The sequence below is a fragment of the Bacillus rossius genome, chromosome 2 (assembly GCF_032445375.1).
Source record: "Bacillus rossius redtenbacheri isolate Brsri chromosome 2, Brsri_v3, whole genome shotgun sequence".
Lineage (NCBI taxonomy): Eukaryota > Metazoa > Arthropoda > Insecta > Phasmatodea > Bacillidae > Bacillus > Bacillus rossius.
In genome coordinates, this window is record NC_086331.1 from 63,899,639 (window position 1) to 63,918,876 (window position 19,238).

Sequence of the window (19,238 nt, forward strand, 5' to 3'; positions counted from 1 at the left end):
AGTATACTTGAATAGGGTTCAAAATGTTTCCTTTCACCATATAAGTTACAAAAATGTGTGTGTTACAAGGTATATGCCCTTCTTTTCCCATTTTGAGATGAATGGAAAAAAAATATATTTTTACATCTCTTGTGTAATATTTAAAAAAATCTTATCCTGATCTCGAATTAACAATGCAAAGAAAAAATATATATCTTAACTGTGTAAATGAATGTTATCAAATGGAATAAAGTATATTCATAAAAAAACACAGAAAGAGTCAAAGATGATCTGGATTTCACATAAGACAAAGTTTGTAAATAAGTTATGAATATAGCTTGAGTAGTTTTGATTATCAATAGTATTTTATTGTTCTTGTTTACAAAATAATCACAGCTTTTAAGTGTAAAATAATATTCCATATATGTCACCCATTGATACCTGTAACGGAAGGGCAACGAAATTACAACACTGGGGAAAAAAAAAGAGAAAAAAAAAATAATTGGGTTCCTATGTTACACAAAAAAAATTATCTTATCTTTGAACTAAAAATTATGGACTTCAAAATTTTTTTGATCACAATAAGAAAAAACACTAATGCTGTTCTTAGATAATCCTTCAATTGTATATTACCTAATTATGTTAAAACAAAGCTGATATATAAATAAGAATATCTATGATTATGAGACAAAAATTAAAACTGTAATAACTCGAATAAATGTAGACATAATATAGCACACTACAGAACTAAAGTTTGAATGGAACTGAGACTGTCCATTTAACAAAACATTAACATTTTTATCTAAACAAAAGCATGGTAAAAAATAGGCTGTTATCTCATTAGATACACAAATTCTGGTAGGTCTACCCATAGGCAATAAGACTATACAGCTTAAAACAGGAAGTAGCATAGCTTGAAACTACAAACATCTAACATGTTTTGTTTAGTTTTTTTGTAACCAAATTACTTTTAAAATGTTTGGAAAAATCATTTTCTCCTCTGTTGCACACATACAGCCAGTATAGTTACACATTTTTCCTGATTACAATTTCATTGAAAACTATAATGGAGGAAAATACATGTTTTAATATTATGAATGTAGGATCATTATTTTTTTTGGTTCCCAAATTTCATGATTTCATGGAGAATGAGCCTCATGGCAAATCTCAAAATGTATTAAGTATAATTTGGCATTGTTTCATGGAAAGGGAAACATTTTCTCAAACACCACCTTACAGTTGATCTAAACCACCCTTATACTTCTCACTCATGTTCCACCAATATTGTGCACAGTTTCAGTTTTTTCTAGCATGTGAAACAGCTTATTAAAGAAAATTGATTAAAAGTAAAAAACAAAGACTGTATTCAGAATAAGCAGTAGGGTACCTCAGTAAGAACAGGTTTCCATTCAGTAACAAAAGAAAGTGCCACAAAGTTTGAAGTCTTACAGCAATAGTACATAATATGTTTAAGGCCACACATACACTGAAGATGTAATTTCACTACAATACCGAAATGTAGTTTTAGCTAGCTACAGGAGAATATTTTCACCATTTGAAAAGAAAAGAATATTCCAAATTATATATAACAATTTTTTTAAAGATATAATGTTAGAGTTATGTGCCAGCCACAAACCATAAACAAAACAGGATGTCATGCTCTTGATGTTCATGTTTTTGTCAACAATGTCTTATCACAAGGCTTGTACACTATCAAATCTTACTGTGGCAGTATCAGGTCTCTCTTCAGGCCAGACTCTGCATTCTGTAATTATTTACAGTTCAGTCACCCAAATATTTTATCTTACACAGTCACAAATAATTTTTATACCAGTACACACAAAGGCTTTTTTTTGGGCTTCGACTTCTTTTCAGGAGATTTTTTGTTTATTTGTCGAACAAGGTCATAAAAAATCTGCAACAAACAAGCACATTCATCATGCAGATAAAAAATATAGCTAGTAACAGATTATAGATTAAATTTTACAGGCAAATGCCTATACTAGAACTAAGTTCATCATAACTATCATACAAAGGGACAATGAAAATCTACACAATACAAAATTAATTAGATTTATTATTAAAAAAATCTCAAGAGACTGCAATTTAACAATAAGATACACTACTTTCTAAGCCACTTAGTGTAGCTACTATATTATGATAAGTAAACAAGTTACATTAGCAATAAAACTACTCCTGCAAGCATTTAAGAAATTTCAAGAAAATTGTGAAGAAAGATGTTTTTATGATATACACACACACACACACACACACACACACATACAGGGTGTAAATTAAATGGCGGAAAATCTCGCAGATGCAGGTAGCCAGACCTACACCAAGAATAATGGGTATAGGAACCACCCCTCTGTTGCCAATAGCATGGCCTCAAAACCACTGTGCATGTAGTGTTGAGGAAACGGTAAAGCGAAGATAAATCAACAACCACAACCAATGAAACGCTGACCTTCCGGATTCAATTAAATGCATGACTACACGTATGCAGGGAATAAAAGGTGACCACAATTCCATCGCATACGTAGGAAACATGGCGTCGCCTCTGTTACTATGCACGTATTACTGTACCTGTATGCATGTTCTAAGCTATCGTTGTGAAACAATAACAGGAATGACATAAGGAACATAAAAGGTCCTCGTACTTGAACACGCTCAGACAAATCGTTTCTGAGATACAGGCACTCAAAGTTGAAGCATTATGACAATGCGGTCAGGTAGGCAACACGCGCAGCCCGCACGTGGTAACATGCTGGCAAGACGCTACTAGGCGTGTTGCACACAACAGAGGCGACGCCATGTTTCCTACGTATGCAATGGAATTGTGATCACCTTTTATTCCCTGCATACGTGTAGTCATGCATCTTAATTGAATCCGGAAGGTCAGCGTTTCATTAGTTGTGTTTGTTGATTTATCTTCGCTTTACCATTTCCTCAACACTACATTCACAGTGGTTTTGCGCCCATACTATTGGCAACAGAGGGGTGGTTCCTATACCCATTCTTCTTGGTGTAGGTCTGGCTACCTGCATCCACAAGATTTTACGCCATTTCATTTACATCCTGTATATATATTTTAGTTTATAAAAAACCTCACAAGCAAGAAAATTAAAAGCCATATACACAATACAGAAATATAATTAGAAATATTAATAACTTTAAGACCAAAATAAATTCCTTTCATATAGTTTCTTACTAGCAACAAAACTTTCCTCATTGCATAGTTATAGCAATCTAATCCTATTCAGCCCCTTAGTAGGGCCATTATCAAGAGTAGCTGGTCACGAGTCATACAAGCCATTCCCGATGGTTGGTTTAAAATGTTGCGCCAAGGCTGACCATACTACTGATGAAATGGCACCATTGATATGCAGCTGTTTTTGGTAGTTGGTAACTTTTTTGTGATTGGCCGATAGTGCATCTGTGGCATTACAGGCAAGCTACTTTCTAGTACATAAGCCACTAACGTAGAGAGAGGTGAGAAAACAATTTTTAAAAATTAATTATTACACTGTTGCAAGTCATCAAACATATAAAACACACTGTTATTTTGTGATTCCATTAGGTAGAAACTGAATGAATTTCATCATACATTCACAACTAGGAACACAACACTGCCAAACACAAAAATCATGAACTACATTTTAGAATCTTAGTATGAAAAAAGGTAGCTAACCTGTACAGAAATCCTCTACAACTATAACTCTTAACTCAACAACCAATTACTTTATACTTTACACACTTGCATTCCTCTCCTAAGCTTTCTCCTAGTAAAAATGATGAACTTGCAGAAGTACATGAGTGGCATTACCAAGTGACCCCAACATTACTTGAGGCAATTAAATGCTTAGTTTAATCACCAATTTCTTGTTATTTGCATTCTAATGCTAACTGGCATATTAAAATTATTATATATTCACACAATAAGAAATAATATTTGGTAACATCCAGAATACATAATGCCCAAATAATGGTAAGAAATCCTATTAAAAAACAGCACAAAATCACGTGAAAGGTGTGCATTTCAATAGCTTACACTTTATAAACAGGTGTAACAAAAATTGATATAGTTGGTGTAGTATGAGTATTAACAAATAATATTAACACAGAATATTTTTTCAATTTTTCCATGCATGTTTGGGAAAAAATGCCCCATTGCATAGCTGTACAGGATTCGTAGCTTGGTTTTGAACAGAGACAGATGTTTAGTAGGAAAACACTGTCAACATGGAAAATATGCGGTACTTAAGCCAAGAGTACCCTAGGAAAGTGGTGCAACACGTTGAGAACATAAACATGGAATTTTTATGTATTTAATTATTTTTAACACAATATTAATCATTAAATTTTTAGTGTTTGGATACAAAACTGATTTAGATTAAATAGGTTTTAACGTTGCAGTTATGCAGATATGCTCAAGATGACCGAACCACCTGTGTGACGACTCAGTACTTAATTTGTGTTGTCACACACTCCTCTCTTCACTGGTGGTGTAACGTAAATGTCCCCTTAAAAAAAAACATGTTTGAGACTTGTGGAGCTTTTAGTTTCAAATACAAAAAAAAAAAAAACAAATGCAATTTCATCTATACATCTGTGCCTCTATAATTATTTTACTTTTAATTAAGTGAACACAACTAACAAAACATTATCTCAGTAAACAGGTTAAAAAGTAACTTAACTTACATATATGTACTGCCAAATGTATTAAAATTATAACATTTGATGTATGGGCCGGCCCTAATTAGAATATATTATTAGGTTTCCTTTGGCATAGTTAAACAGAATATGAAACAATAAAAGGTCAAAATAAACAATCCCAAAGTTTTAATTCTTAGTGCTTAGAGTTATTAAGTCCTGTAAGTAATAATTTTGGATGTTCCAGTCTCTTCAAAGTAGTAATCTAATTGTCACGCTGTAGACATCACCGAGAATTCGGAAGTATGGAGATTTGAAATTAGCTGGCCGAAGGTGACGTGTTACGGGCTACCAGGGTGCCTTAGCCATCCTGGGTCCCTGAGGAAAGGAACAAGGATGCAGTCGTCATGCTCGCTCCAGGCTCTAAAACCCTGTCTGTGAACAAGCCCAAATCCAACACGGTCAGAACTGGTTCACAGACAGTCAGTAAATGGGCAAAAATGCCCACCAAAAACGGTGATGGTTGAGGAATAAGAAGGTTGGCAAAATCTCACCAAACAAGGAGTAGCTCGTAGCACTCAGGAAGGTAGCCCGCCAGGATGCGAGGCAGACAAGTGCCGAGAACGCGCGGTTGTCACGGATGCTTCCATAAATTAGGATAATTAGGAATTTAGCAAAAGTATAACAATTTCTACTAGGCACACAGACTAATTACTGGTTAAGATAAAAATAAGGGAAAACTCCCTTGACTAGCCGACTACATTTTCCATACGACAACCGACTGAAGTCATACTGTGTGCTGGCCGAGGATCCGAGTTGGTCAGTCTGCTAGCGCAGCGCGGAGTGTCTGCGTGGCAGGAGCGACTCTTAATTAAAAAGGCGCTTTTTTTCGTAAGGAAAGGGGAAGGGGGTGGGGGGGGGGGGGGGGGGGGGGGGGAGGAGGACTTCGGTTTCCTGACCGAAAGGTTCCGAAGATTTCTGAGAGGGTGATAGAGAAATACTGTCTTCGATATCTCAACGTTATCGTTAACAGCCCGAGCAGAGCGCCATCTCTGGGGTGGTGGCAGAAACAGAACACAAATTGACTGTGTAGCTCGCACGAATGCACTGCTAAAACCAGGGGGCTTATGGAAGAGACTGGTGTAGCTATCTGGTGGCTCGCAAAAAAAAAAACTACAGGGCACGGCTTGTGGCGTGAGTCGCCAGGTGGCAGGCTGAGCTTGACCACTGCTCGGAAGAGTTGCTAATTACAATTACAATTGAAGACAAAGTTCTGGTTTGTATTCCTTAGTATTATTATGGGATGATTAAAATTTTTAACAAGTGTATAAGTGTAGACACCCTGCAGATTGTTCAATTAGGATTAGAAAATTATAAGGTTGCAACAAATTACAGTGAATAAAGTAATCACCTTGCTGTTAAGTTTAGAGTAATATGTTTAGTAAGTATTTTATTATTGCTCGCTGTTCTATTTTATAAACCATTGAAACTCTCCCCTTTAACATATGCTAATTTTGGTTAAGGTTTAAATGTTCTAGCTTTATCATATTTCTTAAGAAAAAATGAATTTAATGTTATCAGTACGACCATATTAGACAATTTCATTGCGTGGCAGTAGCAGATACCAGTTGCCAAAAAAAAAATTCATATTAAAAATCAATGAAAGCTAAATTATTCCTTAAAACAAAGGTACTTATACATTTTAGCACAAATATGACAATGAAGCTTTCATCAAACAGAAAGTTTCAGCAAAAACAATGACATCTATTTTTAGATATGACTAAAAAATCTTATAATTTTCACACTTGTTTTCACAATTTGGCCAATTTATCTGGTTATTTAGAAGCCATGACCATACACTGTAACACATGAAAATAGTAAAATATTCTCTATTCTGTGAACGGTATGTATAAATTTGCTGTGAAAAGATGAGGTTGGAATACATGGCGTCATCACCGATTCAAGCAGTACGTTTTGTGCAGCATGTGCTGTTTCTTACGAACATAACAGCATATATCTATAATGTTTTTTACATTGCTACTGTGGGCATGTTTGGATTCAGGTTAATGTTAAAGATGGATTTACAGTTGGCTAAATAACAGTAACTTAGAGCATGGGTCATGTGCACACAATTTCACTGCCACATTTTCAAACATACAGATTCTGAACAATGTAAAATACTGTAGTGCACATAGGAGAAGCGAGAGGTCATGCCCATAAGAGGGAAATTAATATATTTTATTTCTGATATGAAAATATGCCAAAACAGCTAATAAGTTAATTAAGTTATATAGGCTACATTTAAAACAATGTAAAATTATTCAAAAAGTTAGGTTGTTTGTTGGTATAATCAAATACTAAAAATAAAGTTGTGGTAAAATAAATTCATAATTTTTTCTTAATGGAATATTTGTATATTATGTAATTACTTTCACAACAGAATTCTCAAAAACAATTTAGTGACCTAGCTCTAACTTGGTCATGCAATTGGTTGATTTAGACCCTAAAATGATGAACAGGTTAGATAGGTTTTTAAGGATGGTGACCACAACAGTTAATTTGTTTATTATTTAAATCCCTTATGTGTAAAAACAAACGCTTACAGTACATTCATTCACTAATAAAAAGTAAACGTTTTCTTGGCAATTTATTATTTTTCATGTCACCCAAATAAAACCACCATGCACCTAAAGAATAAAGTGTACTGTCCCGTGCCAAACTTGCCAATGAGGAAACCTGTTTTCTTCCTTACCTCTAGTAGAATAAATATGAATTCAGGTATCTTCATCTTAATATTACATAATATTACGATATCAGTTGGGCATTGCATTTTAAAACCCAATTTTTTCTTAAGCATTACATTAGCTACATTTAAAATACTGTAAAATTGTTTGAACTTATTAACTGGAAAAAAAAAAAAGTCTAGGCATTGCATCCTGAAACACAAAAAAATGCTAATAAATGCTATAAAACTTAAAATAAATGCTGTAAAGTAAAATTGTAATGCTATTTTCCATATTCTCCAGTTATTGTCAACCATTTCTTCAGGAGAAAAGATTTCCATTTAAAAACGAAAAACCTATTTTTTTTCTCTCCGAAAATGTTTATGCCAAATGCTAACGAGCATTTTATATTATGTTCTAATCTAGGAAAGGAATTTTTTTCATTTCAAGACAATGAGCACTGATGTTATAAAAACACATAATTTCTCTATATTGTTACAAACGCAGACAAAATCGCAACGCGTGCCAGGTTTGGAGCTGGCTGGTGGCCTTGCACGGCTACTGACATAAGGCATGCCACACGTGCCTGGCCGGATTACAAGGGTCATCGCTACCCCCTCCCCCACTCCGCTGCCTGCTTATCTTCCTTCCTTGGCACTGTTATCTATTGCTGTACGGCCTTGGGAATACCGCCGCCACACGGAGTGCCATTAATAAACACCACCTTTCTGGACTTTTCGGGCACTGGTTCAGCCCAAGGTGATGTGACTCATCATAGCCGCTCTCATCGATTCGAGAAGGGTGCCCCAGGTACTTAAGAGGGCGATAAAGGGCTTCATTTAGAGCTGTTTTAGTGGTCAATGCGATGGCAAGTAGAGGTCAAACCAGTTAATGCAGATGAATGAGATTTTTACACATAATTGAGGAAAAATATAATGACTGATCCCAGTTGTCAGAATGTGGTTAATGTTGTTATTAATAAGCAAAATTAATTAGTAAAAAGGTTTATATTAGCGCAAATTTGACAACTTGCAGAAAATAAAGTAATCGGAATAAGAAAAAAGTAAAAACTGAACGATTTACATGTAACATTCTTTTATAGTATATGATTTTTGGAAATAATTATCTTCATACAATTGCGAATTACTTGCACACGCGTAAGTCACTGCACATTCATGTTTGAGCCGAAAATTTGCCACTTCACTGTTTGGAGATAGGACACTTTTATTCCATCCCTTCAGCAAGACCCGAGCGCTGTAGATAATCCTCGCCATTAGAGTGGTCGGGTTTCGGCTGTTATCTGCGCCTTGTTGACGAATGTGTGGAAGGGGTGTAGAGGAAGGTCTGGTTTTCGATAAAACATGTCTTGTCGGGTTACTATGCATTTCTCTTGTCATTGTATTCGCGTCCACCTCATTTACATTATTCTTAGAGTATTCTTTGCACATATATATTTTATAGTACCGTTTATTTACAAATATTTAACTGGATTGTGGATATACAATTAATAATTTTTAGTTGCTTTTAGGTTACTTGGTATACATCTTATTTTCAACCAAATAATAATCTTATATATAAAATTCTCGTGTCACAGTGCTAGTTACCATACTCCTCTGAAACGGCTTGACAGATTTTTATGAAATTTTATATGCATATTCAGTAGGTCTGAGAATCGGCTACTATCTATTTTTCATACCCCTAACTGATAAGGGTTGTCCACCCCTAACATTTTTTTTTATTTTTTGGACAAAATTTTATTTTTTATTTTTTATAATGTGCCATTAAAATATACATACAACTCTAAATTTTCACCCTTCTATCACCAATCCCTAATTTTTAATAGAATTTTATATTTTTCAACCCCGGTCGATAGCTGATCAATTAACACTTGATCAACCTTCCCCGCCAGGGGTCTAACCGTGTCACTTCTCACCCCGTAAACAGCACGGAGTAGGGATGAGACGAAGCCAGTCTCCTGTTTCTCTCACACAATAAGCCTTCTTTCACTCCCTCCACAGTTTTCGGTCATTATTATTGTTTATGCATCAAGCGTAGTAGTAACGTTTACAATTATAATTTTACTATCTCAGTGTAACTCTCATATTAACTATATTCTCAAGTAAATTTATTATTAATTTACTGAAATATAATTATTTATTCATATTTTATCAATAATTAATAAAATTATTAATTTTGAGTGTAGTTCGTACCATTAGTTAATTGATTTACATAACCTCAAAAGTACTCAACACGTGTCACGAGCTCCCGCCAAAAATGGCTTTTGTGTTGCAAGTATAAATTATTCTTATACATTTATTATAAAATCAATATTTTTTTTATTTATATCGAAAATATATTGTTGGAAATGGTCAAAAATAAATTAGGTGAAAGTTAGATTTTTATTATAATTGGGTAAACAGTGTAAAATTATCTTCTGGGATGAATGTACTATGGCACACAAACATTCGCGTGAGACGTTGAACAGGACATTGAAAGATATTAAAAACAACGACAAACTATTTGGCGGCACTCTGTTAGTCCTTTCAGGTGATTTCAGACAAACACTTCCCGTCATTCCACGTTCAACATAGGCTGATGAGATCAACGCTTGCTTAAAATCATCACCATTGTGGCGTAATGTTGAAAAACTACAGCTGAAAGTAAATATGGGCGTTCAAATGCTTCAAGATCCATCCGCTGAAACATTCTTAAAACAACTCTTAGATATCGGTGATGGAAAAGTTACCGGATGCGTAAAATTACCGACCGATTTTGCACAATTATTGATTCGCAAGATGCTCTCATTGAACAAATATTTCCCAATGTACACACACAGTACATAAATCATGAGTGGCTTGCAGAAAGAGCAATTTTAGCAGCAAAAAATGTGGACGTTGACGATTTAAATCTAAAGATACAACAGTTGTTGCCAGGTAACTTGGTATCATACAATCTATTGATACAGTTTGCGATACCAATGAAGCTGTAAATTTTCCAACAAAGTTTTTTTTTAACTCACTGGATTTGCCAGGCATGCCACCGCATAATTTACAATTGAAGGTTGGATCTCCGATTATTTTACTTCGTTATTTTGTACCCACCACGGCTGTGCAACGGTACACGATTAGTCATTAAAAAATTAATGAAAAACGTTATCGAAGCCAGCATTTTAAATGGCAAGTTTTGAGGTGAAAATATATTAATACCACGAATCCCTATTATACCTACAGATGTGCCAATTCAATTTTAATGTATTCAGTTTCCGATTAGATTGGCATTTACAAAGACTATCAATAAGTCCCAAGGCCAAACGATGTCTATTTGTGGCTTAGATTTGAGCACACCATGTTTTTCTCACGGACAATTATACGTGGCATGCTCTCGAGTGGGTAAACCATCCAGTTTGTGTTAGCTAAAGATAGGCTAACAAAAAATATTGTTCACGCTATAGCATTAAGAGATTGATATTGATTGTTACTGTTACTATCGTAATTAATTAATGATATATATAATTTAAAATAATAAATTAAAAATAATTATAAAAATTAATTTTTGGTGTTTTGTTATTTTTATATTCCCTCATTGTTCAAAGCGCTCCATGCCTCTTACACCACATCCTTACACACTTACAATAAGTAAGTTATTATATTTCTACACTAGAAGTTCCCTAGAAATAATTTATATGGCAAAACAACGTTTGCCGGTTCAGCTAGTAGTTGTATAAAAATTAAATGAACTAAATATACCGTGGGATATTACTTTGCAAGGCATTTGTTGGGGGATAAGTTTTACAGATTTTGCAGTTCCAACACTATAAGCACAGCACAAAATACGAATTACACAAAACTGTTAAGCTGATTTGTAAACAAAATACTTAAGTTACAATAGTTTACCTCGTGGTTACATACAAATTGATAATATACATAAAAATATTACAAGTTTTCAAAGCTATCATGTTGTTTCATTACTTAGCATATAAAAGTATCTCTTATTTGTATACCCTTTAACACAAAAATGTATATTTCATGAATAGTAGTTACTGAAGTAAAAAGGTTTTTCCTTTATTACAAAAAAAAAAAAAAAAACACAATATAAACTATTCATAATGTAATTTCTTCTTGCTTTTAGCATTTTTAGTTGTAGTTTCTGCAATTGGCGTACTTTCTTCAGTCTTTGTGCTTTCCTTTAACCTTAAATCAAGGTAAAAAACACATGTTTTTTTATTAATAACACTGCCTGAAGCTATACACTGAAAACGACCCATGAATATTATAAATAATTTGTGTACTTATTTTTCTCTCTCCAATTTGCCAGATTTTTACTTCTATTCCATTTTCTTCGCACAGACAAGTGCAATTTACCACGAGCATTACCTTTTACAAAACGTGCGTTTGTTTTCACCATTTATAAATGAACATCCATTCATGTAGGTATCCCGAGATAACACAGCGACAGCAAGGAAAACTAAATCCGACTGCCTCGCAGTGCCACCTCACCCCTTTCGGTCCTTATCGTGGGACTGAGAAGTGTCGCCTATCGCGAGGGACTCAGAGCAATATTGGCCTAAGGTACAATATCAGGTGCACATGTTACGCTTCAAGCAGCTGGAATTTCTAGTAGCTATTTATCCCACTCTTAAGCAGCTACGCCAGCCTCAGCGGGAGTCCCGTGACCGTTCCGAGCGAGTTCCAAAAGTGAAGGGAAGTGCGACATCGGCGAAGAGGGTGAGAGACCTCCAGAGTGGTGCGATGCGGAGTGACAAGATCGAAAGTGTGCGACTGAGTTGCGCGAGACTGTGCATGTGGACAGGCGTGAGGTCAGGAGTGAAAAGTGAACCACTGTTGAGCCTAGTTCCAGTGAGGAGAGCAAACTGTTGAACTGGACTGACACTAAGTGACTTGCAAATTAACATTTTTAAGTGCCAGTGATTGGTGATCAGATATTTTTAAGTACTATTATTTATTGATAATGTAAATATTTGTAATTAATAAAACTGTAATAAAACTTAATTGGGCTATCACGAACCCAGATCTCCCCAAATAGGTCATAATAATATTATGCATAATCAACTCCTGATTATCCATGGGCAGTTTATCCACATAGCAAATTAACTTCGGTAACCATCAAAAAGTCAATATTTTTCACTTATAAAAAAATTGTTGTCGAAGGTCACAAATCCATAAAAGAAAAAATTTAAAGCAATGCCAACAGAGCCAATTTTCAGTAGTTTTACAATAGATAAAGGAGAAGCACAAATTACTATTTTCAGCATTTCTGAGCACTGATATAACAACTACGAAGCAGTGCATGCTCGACTTAGCAACACCTCAGTTTGGAGTGTGCGCCGCGTCACCAGCTCACCTCATTCCCTCCACCAGTTTTATGTGAAACTGAAGTAATTCTTAGATTTAGCTATTTAATTTAGTCAAATTCAAATGCATGAAATTAACTGCTCCAATTACTTCTCCAACAATTTGTGAATTTGAACTTCGTAATTTATCTTGATTTGTATTATCGTTACAGTTAATAAATAATTAGTAGAACGGTTTGTTAATAATTTATAAGTGTGTCATATTTCACTACTCTAGCCCATCTAGAAGTGTCTATACATTTTGATAGTTCAATGAGTCACAATACCTGTGGCTTTATTATAGTAAATACACACAACCGTTGTTAACCGGATAAACATTTGTTCACCTGACATATTTAATTGGGTGCCCACCTCTTGCCATGCTTTCTGTCACTTCTTTTCTTGAATATCCTGGAAGTTTAAAGTTGTAAAGTACTTCACATTTCTCCACCTCTCCTATGAATTTTAAATTAAATTCTTGATCACTCATGTAATCTTTAAAATAAATAATAAACACCTCGTTGTTTCGTTCGACTGAAGTTTGCAACGCAGCTGCGACCACGGATCCACGGTTGCATACAACTGATTTGAGACTGGTCTCAAACCAATCGCCTCATGTGCGGTTCCCCGCCCCATGTAATGCCAAGGTCACAAAACAGTTGCGAGCTCAACCAGTTTGCAACTATTGTCACAAAACATTTGCCCCGTGTGTGCTGGACCTAAGAAAACTTCTGTCGCAGTTTTTATTTTTTTACATCAAAATGTGCAATAATGCTGATAGACCTAAGGACTTTCCTACAGGTGTCTACTACATTAAAAAATAAAATTCAAGAGTCAACCACCATACAGGTAGCATCAGTCTCTCAGAGTGTCTCCAATGTGTGATTTTCAAGGTATCGGTCACAAACATTAATTTTTCTCCACCTACTTTGGCCATTGGTAATGATACAGCTAGTACATAAGGGCCTTCCTACAGTGTACTACCAATAAAAAATAAAATTAGAGAGGCACACACACTATACAGGTTGCACCAGGGCCTCTGAGGTTCTCCAGTGTGGTTTTCATGGTAACTTAAAAGGTTATTCAATATTTTAAATAATCACTTATTTCAATAATAAACATTTAAAAGTAATGTGAGGCTTTTAACCAAAAACAAATATTTGTGGTAATGGAATCCCCACGAACGGTCGAATTATAAAAGAGAAAACTGAACAAACAGCGCATAACATAAGTATGTCATTTTAATGATTTTTTTATAAGAAGTTTTCCCTGTTAATAAGTTTTTATCATTCAGCCCCTTGAAAAATGTCTTAACATGGTTTTACTGTATATAACTTTCTTCCCAAAGCTTTGAACCTTACGGTGAGGAGAAGTTGTGTAATATAATAAATTGTATTATTTTTGTAACAAATATTTCAAAGAAATTGTTTTAATAGATACTGATATGACAAACAGCAGGAATAAAATTATCAGAATTTTGCAACTTTTATGAATAGTCCTTACACACAACCTTAAAAATTCATTAGCCTAATTTTATACTATGATTATCTAGCTTGGTATTGCATTTTTTTTTGGTATTCTATTCTTCTTACTGCATTTGACCTTATTGGTGACTGCAAAACATTAAGTGAACATTTCTCAATCATGTTTCATGAAAAAAGAAAATATATGTATATATATAAATAAAAAAATCTGTTATAATTATTAATATTATTTATTAATTATAATTATTAACTAAGTTTATAACAATATTAAATACTAGATTACATGACTTGATTTTGCAAATGCCAAATTATTCACCTACAAGAATTACAAACCTATTTTTATTGTAATTAGAAATCATTCTATAGATAATGTTGTCATTATTATTAATAGTACATAAAGTGGATTTTTTAGCAACTTTTAAATTGAGGTACTCTGAAGCCAGAGTTAAGGATAAAATTACATTGAATTTTAGAGTTGTAGCAATTTTGAATAAACAGTGCATCCAATGGTATCTACAAACACAGAGAGGTGTAAATATAGGATCATGGAATCTCTATAGATTAATTAATTAAATTTATTTTGAATGCTTTCAATTTTCTTACTATCAGTCATGTTCCAAATAATAGAGCCATATTCTAATTTCGGTCTTATTAAAGAAAAATAGAGAGAAAAAATAGAATCTGGATTAGTTGCATAACAAGTGATGAATTTAATTAGGGCCAATGTTCTTTGGGTAGTAGAATATAGATAGTTTACATGCTTATGAAAAAATAACTTGGAATCTAGGAAGATTCCCAGATCTTTTATCAAGGTAGTTCTGGCAATTTGAGAGTTCATCAAATTATAGTCGTTCTTAACTGGATAATATTTCCTAGTAAAGGATATTATCTTAGTTTTTTGCTTATTGAGTCTAACTAAATTATTCATGCACCAATCATTAATTTTTTTAATGTCATGTTGTAATAATAAGCAATCTTTGGGAGTACTAATTTTCCTGTAAATATTCAAATCATCAGCAAAAAGGACTCCGGTGCAGTGATTTAAGACACTGGTGATATCATTGATAAAGATAAGAGGAGGAGGTAGTCATGGTGGCCACTCACAGTCACCAAAAATATTCCCTGATTTTTCCCTGATTTCCCTGATTAAAAATTCAAATTTCCCTGATATTTACAATTACAAAAAAAAACATACTTTTAATGAAATAATATACTATTATAGAAAGAGATTGCTCACATTTTAGCACCCTGCTGTATTTTATTCATTATATACATACGGAAGTTCGTTAAATAACATAATACATTTTAAATATGTCACTTGACATTATAGCGTCCCTTTCAATGACCTGCAGTCTGTGTTTTGTTTTATGTCTAGAGACCGGAAAAATTCGCGAATTCATTTCGCGATAGGCTAAAATACAAATAGTTATAACTCAGTGCTGCCTCTGCTATTGGCTCACTACTCACCTGGATTACTCTGGGCCAATGAGAAACACCCGACCAAAGCTTTATCGAATCTCAGGCTGCTACGTTGGGACGTCTCACAAGACAGCAGCCAATGAGTGGGTGGCATTTGACCGAGAGTACGCAGAACTATGGAGTTCATCCTACAGGTCATTGAACCCGCGAATTTTTCCTGTCCCTAGTAATGGGGTATTTCAGCGGCGAGCGCTCAAACATTTTTTCACACAACTTTTGATAACTGTTCTTATATTCATTTTTGAAGTGTAACATTTCTAGTTGTGAAATATTCTTAGTCTTAGTACTCTCAACAAGGGATAACAGTACAGTGCAAATTTTACCTTGTGTTTGATTTAAAAATGAAACAACTAATGGATAAATCTTCACTACATTACAATCAGTACTCCCATCTGTAGCTAAAGCAAATGGTACACTTACTAAAGATTCAACAGTTTCAATTTAGTTTCACCAGCCATATACTCCACTAAGGCAGATGTTATGTTCTGGCACAGCTGTATTTCTGTGCAATTTTTGAGTCCGGAAACATAGCTCTACACAAATTACGCGAATGATCGGCTACTGCTATCGGTAAATTGTATTCTACCAAAAAACTTGTAAACAATAACTCTGCGTTTGTTACTTTCGTTTCTTCAGATGTAGCGAAAAACGACGATATAGATTTATTGCTCGTCACGGCTTTAAAATGTTCTGCATGTTTCTTTGATTCAATATGCCGTCTACAGTCATCCCTTCCACCATGTGCAATCGAAAAGTTACACGTGCATACATTACAAAACGCGTGGCGTTCCAAAACATTTGAAGATGACAAGCATGGCCATTCCTTTGAATAGTTTGGTCGAAAGTTCTGAAGAATAACGTTCTTTTTTTTTTTTTTGCCCCAGATACGAACACATTGTTCTGTCACACGCTTCATTTCTACAACCGGCACTGAAGAACACAACATTATCGAACAACATAAAATGGTTTCACGTCTGTAGACACGACAAAAACACTTTGATGAAAAAAATGGCTTTCAAGAAAGTAATTAACACAACACAGGTTAGCCAAAGTACCGTACAAAAATTATCGTGATGTAAGTAGCTAACAAAAGAAAATTCCGAGAATATGTACTAGTTGTATCGTACAACGGACGTAATACCGTACCATTTCTATTACAAAACACAAGAATTAATCTACTTATTTTGACAGTACATGCGCACATTTATTAGTTCCGTTATCTGCGCAACCACGTGATGTATTCGAACTGCGTTCACGAAACACGCACACCAGAAACGGAATTTTTTTCCGTTACCATGCAGCACAAAGCCTCGTTTCCGTAATAAACCAGCGATGTTCCGTAATTCCGTAATTGTGTTAAATCCGTAATAATTACGGAAAATCCGTAATGGTTAGCAGCTATGCGGAAATATACATGACACAAAAAATTCCCGGTAATTAAAAATATTCCCTGACATTTCCCTGATTATTCCCGATCAACGTGATTTCCCTGATAAATCCCGGTTTTCCCGGTTTTCCCGGTGAGTGGCCACCCTGGTAGTGCCACCCTGAGGAACTCCAGAACTTTCATTGAAAAAAGAGGAATTATTATTTATAGATACAAAAAAACTTCTGTCGGTCAAATAAGTGGAAAACCAATTTATATAATTATCACATAAACCATACTTTGATAACTTTCCAAGTAATAAAGAGTGGTTAACAGTGTCAAAGGCTTTGGCCAAATCAAAATAGCAGGCGTCTACCTGTCCCCTATTAATTACTTCATTATATTGACGTCGTCCAGGGCTACGCCCCTCCTAAGCCCGATGTGACCCGTCCACGGCAGCACCCCTCCCTCCCACCAGCACCCTCTATTTCAAACGTCCCGCCGACAGCGAGCGTGTGTAGGTGAGTGTGTGTGTTGCGGCCATACAAGAGGCCAGTAATTAGAGTCGGTGCGGCTTCCCCGTAAATCCTAATTATTAAATAAGAATTGTCAACCTTTATTTTATCTTTTAATTCCCAAGGGTCGTGTGTTTGCAGGTCCATTTTTCTAAACAGACCTTACAGCGCCACAAGCGACCGCTAAGAGAACTACCAAATTAACTTTTCATTATTGTAATTCTTTTATTTAGCTTTGTTAATTAGGTGGAAGGAGCAGAGGCAGTAACTTAATTAATACTGATTTACTAAATGTTTATTCAGATTTCATTGTAAGTAAAAACGTAAATTGAACAGCTAACGGTAACGGGAGCGGAAGGAGGCGCCATGACACCCCCTAGCCAGGCAGTCTAATCTTGGAACCGCCCGGAGTCGGACGCGTGCTGTACCTCGTCGCCTTCAATACTTGGTAAGAACTGATCTTTTAGCATCCGGCCGTGTAATAATTTCTCTGAACCGCTTTTAACCGCTTCGAGGCCTACTCCGGGTGGAAGACTCTTTAACGTAAATATTTTTTCTGCTCAGCCGGGCTTTTGAAATCGACTGCGTTGCGAATCGTCGGCCAGGCCACGAGGTGACCTGGCCCTCCTCTAAGCTGATTCATGCCGTTGGCTTTTTAACCGCTTAATAAGTAAATATGTAAGAGGAAGGAGTGAATAAAACTCAGGCGCATTGAAGTCTCCATCTTTTCATTCTAACCCCGTGTGTCCTTAAGGAGTGTATGGCGTGTGGGACGCCTAGAGCCCACTTGGGATAATTGTTTCATGGTGATAGCGTACCCGACGCTGAGAGCGGGTGTTAGGGCCACCGTAGGTAAATAGGGTTGCGTGTCTCGCCTCACATGGGCGACGTCACGACCAGGAGAAAGTCTCGCCGGGTCCACGTGCCCACGAATCACGTGGTGGCGCCCACCACATAACATCTTTAATATTCAGCAACCTAGTGCGATAGCAATATATAGGATTAAGAAATGTAATTAAGTTAGTAGCTGTAGACATTCCTCTTCTGAAGCCAAGTTGACTGTAGATAATCTGTTACTGACGTGAAAATTGAGAAATTTGGACAATTTTTTTCAAAAATTTTGGAGAAACCATTAAGTAGAGATATTGGACGATAATTAGAAACAATAATTTTTGAACCATTTCTATGGATATGTGTTACCTTGGCTATTTTACATTTATTGGGAAACACTTGTGATTAATATGTTGTTGTAAAGTTGCTAGTAAATGTGAGCAACCTTTCAAAATAAAATTTGGAATGCCATCAGGTCCTGTTGATTTAGAGGTTTTTAGGACCTTAATTCCCCAAAGGACAGGACTTACAGAAATACAGTAAAGGTATAGAATCGAAGCCCATATCAGTAATAGAAATTGGTGGGTTACAATTAGCAGACACACATACACTAGAAAAATATTTAGCAAAAACAGTGGACAACACAGAAGGTTCATTACATATACAGTAAGTCCTCTATTTACGTCGTACCGATTTACGTCGTTTCGGATTAGCGTCGCTAATGTTTGAGTACTCATGTTTCAATTTAAGTTGTCGCCGATTCACAATAACGTCGTTTACAATGACCGTAAATCTTTATTTTAACCAAAACACCGTATATAATTCGTTTATAATTCTTTGTTTCCTTCGGTAGTTAAT

The 19,238-nt window shown here is 35.3% G+C and overlaps 1 protein-coding gene across 4 annotated transcripts in view; it reads right to left on the reverse strand.

Moving 5' to 3' along the window:
* Positions 1 to 322: 322 nt before the first annotated feature.
* The window catches only part of LOC134529332 (ras-related protein Rap1), a 221,888-nt gene continuing 202,972 nt past the window's right edge, over positions 323 to 19,238 (reverse strand). For all 4 annotated transcript variants that reach the window (XM_063363287.1, XM_063363289.1, XM_063363290.1 and 1 more), the window contains exon 6: positions 323 to 1,894. In XM_063363287.1, coding sequence (XP_063219357.1) covers positions 1,805 to 1,894 — 90 coding nt within the window. In that variant the 3' untranslated portion in view covers positions 323 to 1,804. The remainder of the gene's footprint in view (positions 1,895 to 19,238) is intronic.